This window comes from Lucilia sericata, unplaced genomic scaffold (genome assembly GCF_015586225.1).
Source record: "Lucilia sericata isolate MDLA Ls3-8-SP2 unplaced genomic scaffold, ASM1558622v1 Contig000682F_arrow, whole genome shotgun sequence".
NCBI lineage: Eukaryota > Metazoa > Arthropoda > Insecta > Diptera > Calliphoridae > Lucilia > Lucilia sericata.
In genome coordinates, this window is record NW_023994686.1 from 1 (window position 1) to 15,248 (window position 15,248).

General features: G+C 33.5%; 2 protein-coding genes across 4 annotated transcripts; one reads left to right on the forward strand and one right to left on the reverse strand.

The window, feature by feature from the left end:
• Nucleotides 1-5,013: 5,013 nt before the first annotated feature.
• On the forward strand, nucleotides 5,014-9,986 carry LOC119607262 (solute carrier organic anion transporter family member 74D). 3 transcript variants are annotated; one of them, XM_037961120.1, is made up of 8 exons: nucleotides 5,014-5,131; nucleotides 5,371-6,711; nucleotides 6,851-7,324; nucleotides 7,470-7,833; nucleotides 7,889-8,076; nucleotides 8,152-8,319; nucleotides 8,394-8,570; nucleotides 8,778-9,986. In XM_037961120.1, exons 2-8 carry the CDS (start codon nucleotides 5,682-5,684, stop codon nucleotides 8,936-8,938), a joined length of 2,562 nt encoding a protein of 853 aa, XP_037817048.1. In that variant the 5' UTR covers nucleotides 5,014-5,131; nucleotides 5,371-5,681; the 3' UTR covers nucleotides 8,939-9,986. The 3 variants fall into 3 exon arrangements, with proteins under 3 accessions (XP_037817048.1, XP_037817050.1, XP_037817049.1); XM_037961122.1 differs by having other exon boundaries at nucleotides 5,037-5,060; XM_037961121.1 differs by lacking the exon at nucleotides 5,014-5,131 and adding an exon at nucleotides 5,174-5,197.
• A 577-nt stretch (nucleotides 9,987-10,563) lies between these two features.
• Nucleotides 10,564-12,690, reverse strand: LOC119607276 (U4/U6 small nuclear ribonucleoprotein Prp4). The gene is made up of 2 exons (XM_037961137.1): nucleotides 11,303-12,690; nucleotides 10,564-11,241 (listed from the first exon to the last, which is right to left on the reverse strand). The coding sequence occupies exons 1-2, from the start codon at nucleotides 12,516-12,518 to the stop codon at nucleotides 10,859-10,861; spliced, it is 1,599 nt and encodes a 532-aa protein (XP_037817065.1). The 5' UTR covers nucleotides 12,519-12,690; the 3' UTR covers nucleotides 10,564-10,858.
• Nucleotides 12,691-15,248: the final 2,558 nt, after the last annotated feature.

Below are 15,248 nucleotides of genomic sequence, written 5' to 3' on the forward strand. Positions count from 1 at the left end.
AGAACTGAACTAGAACTGAACTAGAACTGAACTAGAACTGAACTAGAACTGAACTAGAACTGAACTAGAACTGAACTAGAACTGAACTAGAACTGAACTAGAACTGAACTAGAACTGAACTAGAACTGAACTAGAACTGAACTAGAACTGAACTAGAACTGAACTAGAACTGAACTAGAACTGAACTAGAACTGAACTAGAACTGAACTAGAACTGAACTAGAACTGAACTAGAACTGAACTAGAACTGAACTAGAACTGAACTAGAACTGAACTAGAACTGAACTAGAACTGAACTAGAACTGAACTAGAACTGAACTAGAACTGAACTAGAACTGAACTAGAACTGAACTAGAACTGAACTAGAACTGAACTAGAACTGAACTAGAACTGAACTAGAACTGAACTAGAACTGAACTAGAACTGAACTAGAACTGAACTAGAACTGAACTAGAACTGAACTAGAACTGAACTAGAACTGAACTAGAACTGAACTAGAACTGAACTAGAACTGAACTAGAACTGAACTAGAACTGAACTAGAACTGAACTAGAACTGAACTAGAACTGAACTAGAACTGAACTAGAACTGAACTAGAACTGAACTAGAACTGAACTAGAACTGAACTAGAACTGAACTAGAACTGAACTAGAACTGAACTAGAACTGAACTAGAACTGAACTAGAACTGAACTAGAACTGAACTAGAACTGAACTAGAACTGAACTAGAACTGAACTAGAACTGAACTAGAACTGAACTAGAACTGAACTAGAACTGAACTAGAACTAGAACTGAACTAGAACTGAACTAGAACTGAACTAGAACTGAACTAGAACTGAACTAGAACTGAACTAGAACTGAACTAGAACTGAACTAGAACTGAACTAAACTGAACTAGAACTGAACTAGAACTGAACTAGAACTGAACTAGAACTGAACTAGAACTGAACTAGAACTGAACTAGAACTGAACTAGAACTGAACTAGAACTGAACTAGAACTGAACTAGAACTGAACTAGAACTGAACTAGAACTGAACTAGAACTGAACTAGAACTGAACTAGAACTAAACTAGAACTGAACTAGAACTGAACTAGAACTGAACTAGAACTGAACTAGAACTGAACTAGAACTGAACTAGAACTGAACTAGAACTGAACTAGAACTGAACTAGAACTGAACAAGAACTAAACTAAAACTGAAATAGAACTGTACAAGAACTGAACTAGAACTCAACTACAAACGAGCTTATATTATATGCCATATCTTTGACAATACTCTTACAGATCCAATAAGTGACTATATATTTTATTTTTCACTGATTGTTAATGCATTTAAAAGGCACACACTATATGTATGAATGTATATTCATATACAATGTATATTAAAAACAGAACTTTGAAAATCAACGTTCTAAGACATGCAAAAAAGTTAGTGTAGGTCAGTGACAAAAGAGTACATATGTATATACATAAGTATGTATATCCGATGATAGTTATTGACATTTTAATGAAAATTAACCAATTGTTAATAATTTGACTAGAATATTTATGGAAAAAAATTGATTAGAGTTCCTTGTCCTACTTCTATCGCGTACTCTTTATAATATTTTTTTAAATATAAACATAAGTAAGTAATACAATTAATTAAATAATAAATATACTCGTAATTTATTTACAATATGTTAAAATGTACGTATGGGTGTATAGATAGCTATACATATGTATGTATGTAAGTATGAGTGTTTGAACAACTAGTTTTTTTCGTCTATTCGATATGATTAGATAAATACTTTACTATTTTTAATTGAAATTGTTACAAAATCTTGTATGCAACGTGATGCATAAACAAGTTTTTAAACGCACCTGTCTTTGGTGGTGGCAAGTATTATGCTGCTGCTGCTAGTTGGATGGTTGGTTTGTTGGTTCGTTGGTTGTTTCTGCTGCTCTTGTTGCGGCTTTCTGTCTTGCCACCACAGACCGACCGATCGACAGACTTACATACTACATGCCACAAACATACGGCATACATTCACAACAACAATAGCAACAGCAGCAACATCGTCATGATGCATACTGAAAGTAAAATGCGGTTTAACCAGTCTTGTTGTAGAAACAATTTTATTTATTTTTTTTTTTTTGTTTTTATCATTTCCTAACGTAATCACTCTTCACTTTCAATATTTCTTTATTTATTTATTTCTTTATGGTGGTTTAAGTTTAAGAAACACATGCAGACTATATATAGAAGCCAAGTTTACTATCTCCATTAAATTCTAGTAAATAAAGCTACGTGTCACATTTGCTAGCTAAGTTAGTTAGTTAGTTAGTTAGTTTGTTAGTTAGTTAGTTAGTTAGTTAGTTAGTTAGTTAGTTAGTTAGTTAGGTAGTAAGTTAGTTAGTTAGTTAGTTAGTTAGTTAGTTAGTTAGTTAGTTAGTTAGTTCGTTAGTTAGTTAGTTAGTTAGTTAGTTAGTTAGTTAGTTAGTTAGTTCGTTAGTTAGTTAGTTAGTTAGTTAGTTAGTTTGTTTTAGTTAGTTAGTTGTTATTCGTTAGTTAGTTAGTTCGTTAGTTAGTTCGTTAGTTAGTTCGTTAGTTAGTTAGTTGTTAGTTAGTTAGTTGTTCGTTCTTTCGTTCGTTCGTTCGTTCGTTCGTTCTTCGTTCGTTCGTTTTCGTTCGTTCGTTTCGTTCGTTCGTTCGTTCGTTCTTTCGTTCGTTCGTTTGTTCGTTCGTTCTTCGTTCGTTCGTTCGTTCGTTCGTTCGTTCGTTCTTTTCGTTTCGTTCGTTCGTTCGTTCGTTCGTTCGTTCGTTCGTTCGTTCGTTCGTTCGTTCGTTCTTTTTTTCGTTCGTTCGTTCGTTCTTCGTTCGTTCGTTCGTTTCGTTCGTTCGTTCGTTCGTTCGTTCGTTCGTTCGTTCGTTCGTTCGTTCGTTCGTTCGTTCGTTCTTTCGTTCGTTCGTTCGTTCGTTCGTTCGTTCGTTCGTTAGTTCGTTCTTTCGTTCGTTCTTCGTTCGTTCGTTCGTTCGTTCTTTCGTTCGTTCGTTCGTTCGTTCGTTCGTTCGTTCGTTTCGTTCGTTCTTTCGTTCGTTCGTTCGTTCGTTCGTTCGTTCGTTCGTTCGTTCGTTCGTTCGTTCGTTCTTTCGTTCGTTCGTTCGTTCGTTAGTTCGTTCGTTCGTTCGTTCGTTCGTTTGTTCGTTCGTTCGTTCGTTCGTTTCGTTCGTTCGTTCGTTCGTTCGTTCGTTCGTTCGTTCGTTCGTTCGTTCGTTCGTTCGTTTTCGTTCGTTCTTCGTTCGTTCGTTTCGTTCGTTCGTTCGTTCGTTCGTTCGTTCGTTCGTTCTTCGTTCGTTCGTTCGTTCGTTCGTCCTCGTTGCCCCTCTGCGGCCCCTCTTTCCCCGCTCCCCCCCTCTCCCCTTTCCCCCTCCGCCTCCCCTCGCGCTCGCCGCTTTTGCTTCTCTCCCTTTCTCTCGCGTCCCTTGTTTTGCTGTGTGTCATTCTTTCTTCTTTCGTTAATATAGTTGTATGCTATATTTATAAGCGCTAAGGAGAGACACTTGGTCCAATTCTGTCGTTTTTTCCAGGTCCATTGAACTACTAACTGCTGCAATTTCTTCTATGTAGTTATAGTTCTTAGTAGTTTTATGATTTGGAAAAAAACAATGCTATATTTTTGGGAATTCATTGTATTCGTAAGATTTTATAAAATAATTGCTAGTCGTTATAAAAGTAAAATGCACTCATTTACTTATGATTTGATTTAAAAGACATACAAAAGATAAGATAAACTGTATCTACATATTGACTCTGTACACCCAAAAAAAAGTGAATTTATTAATTGCATATAAAAGAAATGCCGTAGTAGATACGAAAAAGTCTGTATTTATTATGTTTAATAGGGTGCTGCAGAAAAAAAAAATTGCAAATTTTGTCGGTTCATATAAACAAAAAGTTTTTTCTGGGATTGTTTAATGTAATTTAGAAGTAAAATTCCAAGATATTTACTCTTTATTTTGTAACCCTTTTTACAAAAGTGATTATTAATTTCCGATAGATGTTATTGCTGAATTGCAAACCGTGTTACTGCACCTAAACTACTATATTTTTATTTTGAATGTGTTTTAAAATCAAATGTACTTATTATCTGTACTAAATTAGATGCTCTAGATTTTATAGATTATACGGGTCGCGATCATATAGTTTCTAATAAATTCAAAATTCGATATTAGTTCTTATTAGTTATTTAGTATGAATGCTTTAAATACTAATATAATTTCTGAAAACTACATACGCATTATATTGATGAAAATCATAATCTATTCACTGTATTCATAAAGATATTAATCGCCTATTAATGGTTTATTAAGCAATTTTTATATAAAATTGTATAATAAATCAGTTTATTAAGCGTTTATGAACACGGGTGTATATTCTTTGCGACAAGGCAAAATATTTAATGACAATTAACAAATCCTTGCGATTTCAAAATTCATTAAAAGGGAACCAAAATGGCGATATATTTATAAATATATACTCACATATGTATGTAAGGTGTATATATAATATTTTATTGCAGAGACATAAAATCTATTTAAAAATATATGAACCACCAATCCCGAATCAATGATCTTTTATATAGCAGATTAACACAGCCGAGTAAGTGTCTGTACATTGGTTATTATTATGGCATTGGGTCAGACAGACTACATGTGTCTGTATGTAATGCTTACACATGTATAGGCCTATAAGGAGATGTGATTGAACGCTTCTTAAGAAGACTTTATAAAAAAGATTTGAAATCAAAATTTAATACAAATACTTATAAAAAGGAAAAATATATATAAACTGCGTCTGCATTGGAATCGGTAATTCTATATATGCACGCATACCTATATTTATATTTATATATGTATATAAATGTATTTAGTTCAGTTGTGTACCTAAATGTGTACTTACAAAAAGTATGAACGAACATGTGTGGGTTACTGATAAGATTTGTATGCAGCTCTGAGGGAAGATTAGTTTAGTTTTCGCACTCATTGCTGCTAGACGTGCATATTCTTGTGGAAATTGTTGTGAATTTGTTTTTTTATTATTATTATTGTAGTTGTAGATTCTTTATAAAAGTATAAACATTTTCAAGGTCATTCGATTTGTAGTATTATTATTATATCAAAAAAGTGAAAGCAAATTATACGAGTAACCAAATGTACAAACAATTTTTAAACTAATGCACATACGCATTTGTTTTATTTCTTTAAATGAAACGTTTTTTTCAGATTTGAAATTTTAAAATAATAATTATAATGGTTACAATTTTGTAAATATAACTATCTATACAATTTAAATAATAATTAAATTTGTATTCTTTTATACAAATAGATTCTGCCATACTGCCAATATTATAAACAAATCTACCTCAAACAACTTAGTATGTATTAACTATAAACAAACGCACCTAATAAATATTCATCTAACAAACTAAAAAGGATTCCAAAACCATAAAATACCTTTATTAAAAAGAAATCGGCTATTAACATGGATATTAACAGCTTGACATATCCCAGATAAACAATACAAGAGAGATATAGAGAAGAAATAAAAGAACAAATGCATCCTAGATGTTGGACAAAATATTCATAAAATAATTGGAAGATTTATTTAATAGACTAATAGACCTACTAAGTATAATTATGTATTCAGTGGTTACCAAAAATGTCGATAACACGACGACGACAACAAACAACGAACAAAACACTGAAAAATGTAATGCAGACAAATGTCAAGAAAATATTGAACCGGCCATTGATAATATTCAAATTGATAATGGTCATGTGAATGCCAATGACAAGCGTCGCGATTCTACACAGGTATGGACACCTCTTCTAGAGAATGGCAGTCAAAATAAAATGAATTTAGCAAATGCTAACCATCATCATACCAACGAATCAAGTGATGCCATTTATTCTGGTGAAGTTAGTAATAATAACGATTGGAATGGCGATAAACTGAAGACAAACGGTTTAGAAAATTCCTTGAATCGTAGTAATAACAATGGTCCCGCAATAAATGGTAAAACAGCAGCAGCGTTGATAGATAAATGTGATGAACATGATCCCCTTACGGGCTTATATAAAGAGAAGCCAGACCAGAAAAACTACTCTGATGATGTTAATTTTGCGGGGGAAGAGGGCTGCGGTCTTTTTGGCTGTAAACCCAAATGGGCTCGCAGTTTTGCTTCAACACATATGTTTATGGTGGTCTTTCTTGTGGCCTACATATTGCAAGGCATGTATATGACTTATTTCGTTTCGGTCATAACCACCATAGAAAAACTTTTTCAAATCAAGTCAAAAACCACCGGCTTTCTGCTCAGTGCCAGTGAAATGGGTCAAATAAGTACGGCCATGTTACTGACATACTATGCCGGACGCGGTCATCGTCCTCGTTGGATTGCCTGCGGTATGGTGCTTTTTTCCATTGCAGCATTTGCTTGTGCTCTACCTCATTTTATATTTGGCGAAGAGCTTATACAGTCTACAGCTTTAATGAGTAAAAATAGTCCAATCAATTCGACCAATACGGATTTACCATCTACATTAGCTTTTCATATGAACGAACTTAGTCACAATACAACTTCGTCCATGATGATGACGTCGACTCCTCGACACATTGAAATGAATCTCTGTCATGTTGATGACTATCCTCAGAATTCTACAGCAGGTAATTATGAATTTATGAAAATATAAAAATTAGATTTTCTATAGAAGAAATTCAACCTTTTTACAGAAAAAGTTGCTGGAATGCAGACAACTTTTCTATAGAAAAAATTTTCGCTATTAATATCCTTTTTTCTTTACAGAGTGCAATGAAGATCGTAAGCTTGAACAAGTATCTCACTCAAAAATTACTGTTATTGTTCTATGTATATTTTTCGGAAGTTTACTTAGTTCCGGCATCGGTCAAACTGCCGTCTCTACTTTGGGTATACCCTATATCGATGATAATGTTGCCAGCAAACAATCGGCCATGTATATGGCCATAACAATTGGCGTTCGTATACTAGGTCCCGCGTCTGGTTTCATTGTCGGATCAGTGTGTACTCGCTGGTATGTAAACTTTACTAATCCTGGATTTGATGCTAGCGATCCGCGGTGGATCGGTGCCTGGTGGCTGGGTCCGGTGGTAATTGGTAGTCTTATGTTGCTATCATCGATTGCAATGTTTTCGTTTCCCAAGCAATTGCGTGGTAAGAAGAGTGCACCGGGTGCGGCTAAGGAAAAGTCAGTGGCTGCAAAAGAGCCAGTAGAGCCGGAAGAGAAACCTCGTTTAAAAGGTAAATTTAATTATTAGATGTAATTTTTGATGTTTGAGTTTAACTTGACTTAACAGTTAGTGTAAAATTTACCAAATTTAGCAAGTAATTACTAAAAAATAAAGTTTACATTTAAACTTATAATAATTTAGATGGTTTGTTACAGATTTTCCCAAAACTGTCAAACGCCAGCTGAGCAATGACATATTAATGTTTCGAACAGCTTCTTGTGTTTTCCACTTGCTACCCATTGCCGGTCTGTACACCTTTTTGCCCAAATACCTAGAGACCCAATTCCGTTTGGCACCCTATGATGCCAACATGGTGGCGGCCTTTTGTGGCATACTTGTTATGGGCATAGGAATTGTGGTGTCTGGTCTGGTTATATTTAAATTTAAACCAACTGCTCGAGCTGTGGCTGCATGGATAGCTTTAACAGCTTTGATATACTCCGCTGGTATGGTCATACTAATGTTTGTGGGTTGTAACATGTATGATTTTGCCGGCTATAAGCCAGCAACAAGTTCATCGTAAGTATGTGACAGTTGTGGTAGACATTATAACTATTCTTTGTTTGTGTTTTAGACCAGCAGTAATAGAGCCCGTTTGCAATGCTGTGCTTAATTGTACGTGCGATAAAGAACAATTTGCTCCAATTTGTGGTATTGATGGAAAAATCTATATATCCTCCTGTCATGCTGGATGTTCATCGGCCGGCTTACGCATGGAGGATAATCATACAGTTTTCTCAGAATGTTCTTGTATTGAGGATGGTATGTTGGTTTGTTTGACTTGTGTAATAGCAAGAGGTTTCAACTTTGTTTTGGAATATTATTGTTTAATTACAGCTCCAATTGGTAACAATAGCAATTCCTATGAGGCATTTAGTGGTTACTGCGATAACAATTGTAAAAACTTTATTATTTTCATTATAATCTTTGCCGTATGCGTTTTTATGCATTCAACATCGGAAGTGGGTAGTATGCTATTGGTTATGAGGTGTACACATCCTAAAGGTATGAGTTCCTTTATTGTGGGCGATTAATTGTTTATTTAATTAACTTTTATTACTATATTGTTTGTTTTTTAGATAAAGCTATGGCCATGGGTTTAATACAATCGGCAATTGGTCTTTTTGGAAATGTTCCCTGTCCTATTATTTACGGCGCCGTGGTGGACTCAGCGTGTCTTATTTGGCGTTCGGTATGTGGCAAACATGGTGCATGTTCTCTTTATGATGCAGATACATTTAGGCACTATTTTCTTGGTAAGTTTATAAATATTAATTTAATACTTAATTTGTGCTTCCGGTAGATTAGTAATTAGAGTACTAGTCTAGTGTCAGACCGGAGGTCGATGGAAGTCTAAATGTATTTCTTCGGCTTTGATGTAACATATATTTTCCATTCAAACAAAAAATGCTTAATATTTATAATTTACCTAAAAAAACTAAAACCGTTTTATTTTCAATTAGGTATAACCGCTGGTATAATGTTTCTGGCTTTCATTATGGACTTAGTAGTATGGAGTAAAGCACATCGCATAGATATAGCGCCCGAAGAAAATGCCGAAAAGAAATCTCCCGAATCTGAATGTCAAAAATCAATGGCGACAGCACCTGATACTTCTGTTTAACTTTAAAGAAGACTACTAGTAGCTTATTTATCTATATCACCCACATCAGAAGTCAAATAACTGAAAGTGGTATATTAATCATAATAAACAATTTATGTACAGATCACAAGATTTTAGAATAATATTTAATTGTAAGATGATCATAAGATAATTTTCAGATTTTTTTTTTTTTTATTAATTTCCAAAACATTCTCTAAAAGGAATGAAAATTTAAAATTTTTGGAAATTTGAAAAAACAAAACTTTTTAGAATTAAACGATTTTATGGAAAATGGGGTGGGTCGTTTAGAAACTGAAATGCCAGACCCCATAATTAAAATTTGTTAAACGTTACTTTATGGCCTTAACGTTATATAATACACACATTTACATTTACATACATAAAAAATCAATGTCTGTCAAAACATTTTTTTAACAAAAATAACGCATTCTCCAGTGTTTCTTTTATGAAATCATCAGCAACTTAAATACCTTATGTTAGCTGGGAAAATTTAATAAATTTGATAACTAACCAATTTCACAAAAAATACCCTCAATTTTTTTATCTAGACAATATAAAGAATGAAGGTCAAGATCAAGTGACAACAAATTTTGTTTATGTATTTCGTTTTTAACAATTATACTGTCAATGTCTGCAAATATATTAATAAATATATGGTAGTTTATTATTACTCAATATAAATTAATTTAGTATCAAATTTTTGCAACTATTGTATTTAAGTTGTTTGTTTGCATCTAGAGTTTCATAAAAGTCGGAAAAAACACGCTTAATGCAATTTTTGTTCATGTGCAATTTCATTTAATTTAAGAATTTTTTAGTCTATAAGTTAAACTCATTTATATGTTGCATTTATTGATTGCTCGATCGATACGATACGATTATAACAAGAAACAACTAAAATAATCTCAGTCAAAAAAGAAAAGAAACAAGATAATAGACTTGTCCTTATGTTTAGCGAATATTTTATACAAATACAATATAAAATTTATACTATAGATTGATTAACTCTCAAGTTCAATAAAGTAATGAAACTCAAAACACCGCTAAATAAAAATTAATTTTTAAAATTATTAGTTTATTATTTTTGTATATTTATATTCAGGTATCTTAAAGTATGTATAATCGCAGCTGAACTTCTTTTTCAGAAGAACTTGGGTGAAAATGTTAGAAATTGGCAAATTTCATAAAAAAATCATTTGTAATTTTTTCAAAAAACAAATTTTGAAACATATTCACCCCTATTCTGCATTTCGATTACGTTTCCGCATTCAGTTACGCTACGATCGAAAATGGGTATTTCAACAAAAAAATGGAATCGTAAGAAAAATAAGAAGCAATTACATATTATTTCAACGCTTTACGATTGTGTGTATTCTGCAATACGATCGTAACTACGTTTTTGTAAGTTGTTATTTTAGTGGCGGAGCCTTGAATCGAAATGCAAAATATCAAAGTTGCAAACGGAGAAAATTTCGATTCGAATTGAAATGCAGAATAGGGGTGATTGTGAAATAAAATATCCACTGAAACTCTTAATTGACATCGAAATTTTCTACCAAACTTTACTAATTTGACAGGAAAACAGTATAAAAATCCTATCAAAATAAAAGAAAAACACTCGCTAATGGTTTAAATAGTTTAATGTTAACAATGGGCATTTATTTTAATTTAACAAAAAAAAAAAATTACAAACGATTAATGAAAAACATGTGTGTACAAATAATGTTGAGTTTTGATGTTTTGGGCTATTTTCAGTCAGTTATTAACATTTTATAAAAACTATTTGAGAATTAATTTACCATCATTAAAGTCTCAAAGCCTTAAGAAATTTACTTGAGAGTGATAATTAACAACTTTTAATAAAACCTACACAAAATAATGTGTGGTAATATATAATAAAAAATAATAATTGAACTTGGATTAACTTTCGGGGGACCATAATTTAAATGTGCGATCAAATGATGTTGTAGCTATGAACTGTGAGTCTGGTGATATATCTAATGAAACCACTTTGCCATCGTGACCCTGTAGTGTTTTGAGTGGTTGCCACGTTTTATTAGACCATATCTTAGTAGTGCAATCGTAAGAACACGTAACAAGAAAACTACCGCCATCACGTTGATACTTGACATCGGAAATAAGATTGACATGAGCCGGTATTGTGTACACAGATTGACGACGTCTTAGATCCCATATTTTACAAGTATTGTCCTGGGAACCAGTAGCAATATGATAGCCATTGGGTGAAAAGTCTGCACCGAATATAGAACCCAAATGTCCTTCCAAAAACATTATACAACGACCTGGAAAACAATCAGTTATAAGTAATATTGGAAAAAATGGACTTAAAGTTTAAATACAAACCTGTTCGCAAATCCCAAACTCTGCCGAAAGCATCTAGACCGCCCGTAACTATAACACTGCCTTCCGATTGAAAGCTTAAACAATGCACAGCCTTTGCATGGCCCTCTTGATGAAGTACTTCAGTCTTTTGCTCCAAATCCCACAAGCGCCATGATGCGTCATAACAGGCAGTGGCTAGAAAACGACCAGATGGATGAAAATTCAATTTCGATACGCGATGAGGCATATGTCCCGTTATGTCAGCAATTGATTCTTCAGAATCGAACCCCCATAATTTTACAGCACCATCATGACCTCCGGATGCCATAGCTACCACATTTTTCTCTTCAAATGAAACGCCGGGACGAAAAGCCACTCCTCCCACATAACTTGTATGACCGCGTAGAGTTTGTTCTAGGTTACAATCGGGTACCCGCCAAACTTTGCATAAACCCGACCAGGATGATGTCATCAAGAGAGACGAATCATGATTGAAAGCACAACCGCCCAATGGACGGGTATCACCCACCTGACTGGAATGTGGAGCTAAAGATTGAAGACGTTTTTGTAATTCCACCATACGACCGGCTCTGGTAGCACTTGGCACTTCTAGAGCCTCTTTAGCTTTCTCTAAACGTTCTCTCGCTCTAGGCAATGAATAATCGGCAATCCATAGCCTAGCTATCCTAAGAGTTTCTGGACCCTCGTGGTACCAAGTAGTTTCCTGTTCTTTTTGCAATTGCTTTCGTTCTTCTTCTTCGGCTAACTTTTGTTTTATAGCGTTTTCTCCCAAACTGGCCAACAACTCCCTGAGACGCCTTCTGCGCTCGGCCGGCCCTTCGCCGAAATAGCAAATGGGCTCATTTAACTGACGTAAATTTCGTTTGATCTCCGCATCATCGGTAGATACATTTATTTGTCGTGCTCTCTTTTTGCGCTCAAATTCCTCCAGTAAGGCTACTTTATCCTTCGATATTTCCGTTTCCAAATCAAAATAGTCATCGTCGATCTTATTTGCTAGGGCGGCGGCAGTGGGTGGAGGCGCTATAGTTGTTCCATGCTTTTTCTGCTCTTCATAGTCTTCATCCGAATCTATATCTTCCAGTTGGGAAGCTTGTGTTGCTGTCGTAGCATTCGATGTCGCTCCAGCCAACATACGTTTGCGCTCAGCGTCCTCCAATGAACCATAATAAAGTGTTCTTTGCCGCTTAACGTATTGTATATCGTCATCGGACATTTTCTTTACGCCACCAAACAAAATAAGAAAAAGGTAAAACAAAATCTAAAAATACGCGTTTAAAACTAATAAAATCTATGATTTCAGCCAAAAATTTCCTAACTTTCTTAATAAAATGAATACAAACGATAAACGTACATAAAAAATCACCGGCAAATGCGCGAAGGCACAGGGTTGATTTTTGTGGGAACATATGACAGATACACTGATGCAAATTTAAGTATGTATATGAAATAGTACTATTTTAATATTTGGAAAACATGTCAAGATTTTGAACGTATTCCAATGATAAAAGTGAATAATTTTAAATTAATTTCAGAAAAATCTTACTTTTGCACAAAAAAATTAATGTTTTATGTATGAAAAATAAGGATTTTTGTACAAAATCGAATCTGGTTTATTAACTTATACATATAATAACGGGCTCCCAATACGATGTTGCAACTTTTTGGAAAAGAATTTTTATTTTGTTAATGGGGAAGAAAAAAGTACCAAAAGGGGTAAAAACGGGAAATTTGATTTCATTCAAGAAACACTAAATATGCTAATGGGGTGTTATTTGGAACACCGGTACCAAGTGATATTTTTTGGTACTTTTTCATTCTCCCACTGGTACTTTTTGAGTTTTCTATGATATTGAAATCGAAACATGAAATTAATAATTAAGGGACTTTTCGGAACTTTTTCGTTCTACAAAGGTACTTTTTGAGTTTTCTATAAAATTTAACCTAGAAACATGTAAGTAAGCAAGTAGAGTCCGGAGTTTTTCGTTCTTCAAAAGGAACTTTTTGAATTTTCTATAATATTAAACTTAGAAACATGAAAGCATGTAGAGCCCGATTAAGTGAGAACCTGGTTCTTCAAAAGGTACATTTTAAGTTTTTGTATAATAATGAACCTAGAAACGTGAAATTAAGCATGTAGAGCCCGTATTAAGTGAGGTCCTATAAAAGGGGACTTTTTGGTAATTTTTCGTTCTTCAAAAGGTACTTTTTGAGTTTTCTATTAAATTGAACATAGAAACATGAAATTATGCACGTAGAGCCCGGAGTAAATGAGAATCTATAAAATGACACTTTTTGGTACTTTTTCGTTCTTTGACTGGTACTTTTTGAGCTTGCTACAAAATTTGAAACTCGAAACATGAAATTAAGCACTTAGAGCCTGGAGTAAATGAGAATCTACTGGTACTTTTTGAGTTTTACATAAAATTAAATATAGAAACATAAAAATAAATATGTAGAGCCCGGAGTAATCTATAAAAAGGGACTTTTTAGTACTTTTTCGTTCTTCGACTGGTACTTTTTGATTTTTTTTTATAATATTGAACCTAGAAACATGAAATTAAGAATGTACAGCCCGGATTAAGTGCTAACATATAAAAAGGGACTTTTTGGTACTTTTTCGTTCTTCGACTGGTACTTTTTGAATTTTTTATAATATTGAACCTATAGACATGAAATTAAACCTGTAGGGGCATGGAGTAAGTTAGAACATATAAAACGGGACTTTTTGGTACTTTTTCGTTCTTCAACTGGTACTATTTGAATTTTCTATTATAATGAGCCTAAAAACATAAAACTAAGCTATCAGGGACTTGAGTGAATGAAAATTTAAACTGGAGTAATTTTTCGTTCTTTAACTGGTACTTTTTGAATTTTCTAAAATATTGAATATATAAAAGTTAAAATTAAACACGCAGTATCCTAATTGAACGAAAATTTATCTCGCTTACGTCCATTTTGCAAAAAGGGCTCGATATCAATCGAAATCTCTATAGGCCATAATTGACCCTGCCCCCTTCAATAATTGTATGTATATGAAATCTTCTTCAGAAAATGACTTAAACGCACATAAATGGCTTTAAAAATCTCGATGTCGAAGAAAAAAACATTTTTAGGAACCAAAACCTACATTTATGAAAAATAAAATTTTGAGGATCGGTCCGCCAATATAACCCTCTTACAGAAAATCAGTTTATAGCTAATACATCATTCCAAAAGTTATCATTATGATAGATTTATGGTAGAATTAAAAAAAAATACTTTAAATTATAGAGAACTTTGTCCATAATTGACCCAATTCCACATTTAAGTCTCTAATCCGAAAATTACGGTGACGTTCTTATTAATCTAATGATCAAAGTCCATATATATATGTATATGACCACTTCCGAAATTTGCTTTTTTACGTCAAATGATTTGCCGAATATAACACTTACTCCTTACTTATTTTAATCATAAAGAAATTACCGCTAAAATAGGAATAGTCTGCCTTTAGAGTTGCGAGTTTTCATACACTCTAATAATGTTTTCAAAGTGAAACTTTTGGAATATTTTTCAATCTCTTTGTGATCCCTTTACATGATGTTGTTCTGGAAGAACTTTAACATCCATGTAAACATTTTGGGTAATAAATTGGGGGACTACCAATGAGGGGAGCGGAACCTCCCATATGAATAAAATACAAAAATTCGTTTATCTGGGAAACTAATAGAACTAAATTCTTCAAATTTTGCACGAAGAACTTTAATATTCATCTGAACATTTTGGAGAAAAAAGGGCGGACTTTCATCTGGGGGGCTTGGAGCTCCCATATGAATTAAATAGAAAAATTCGTATATCTGAGAAACTATTTAAGCTAGAATCTTCAAATTTTACTGAAGAACATTTAGTGAACTTGCAATAATTTGCGTGGAATCTCCCATATGTAACAAATTGTATATCTGGA

Excerpts from the sequence above, each read along its gene's own strand:
- LOC119607262 (XM_037961120.1), top strand. The coding sequence starts at position 5,682 with ATGTATTCAGTGGTTACCAAAAATGTCGATAACACGACGACGACAACA. Across the intron at positions 7,325-7,469 it reads AGAGAAACCTCGTTTAAAAG|ATTTTCCCAAAACTGTCAAA; the intron begins GTAAATTTAATT and ends GGTTTGTTACAG. Across the intron at positions 8,571-8,777 it reads ATTTAGGCACTATTTTCTTG|GTATAACCGCTGGTATAATG; the intron begins GTAAGTTTATAA and ends ATTTTCAATTAG.
- LOC119607276 (XM_037961137.1), bottom strand. The coding sequence starts at position 12,518 with ATGTCCGATGACGATATACAATACGTTAAGCGGCAAAGAACACTTTAT. Across the intron at positions 11,242-11,302 it reads AGTTTGGGATTTGCGAACAG|GTCGTTGTATAATGTTTTTG; the intron begins GTTTGTATTTAA and ends ATTGTTTTCCAG.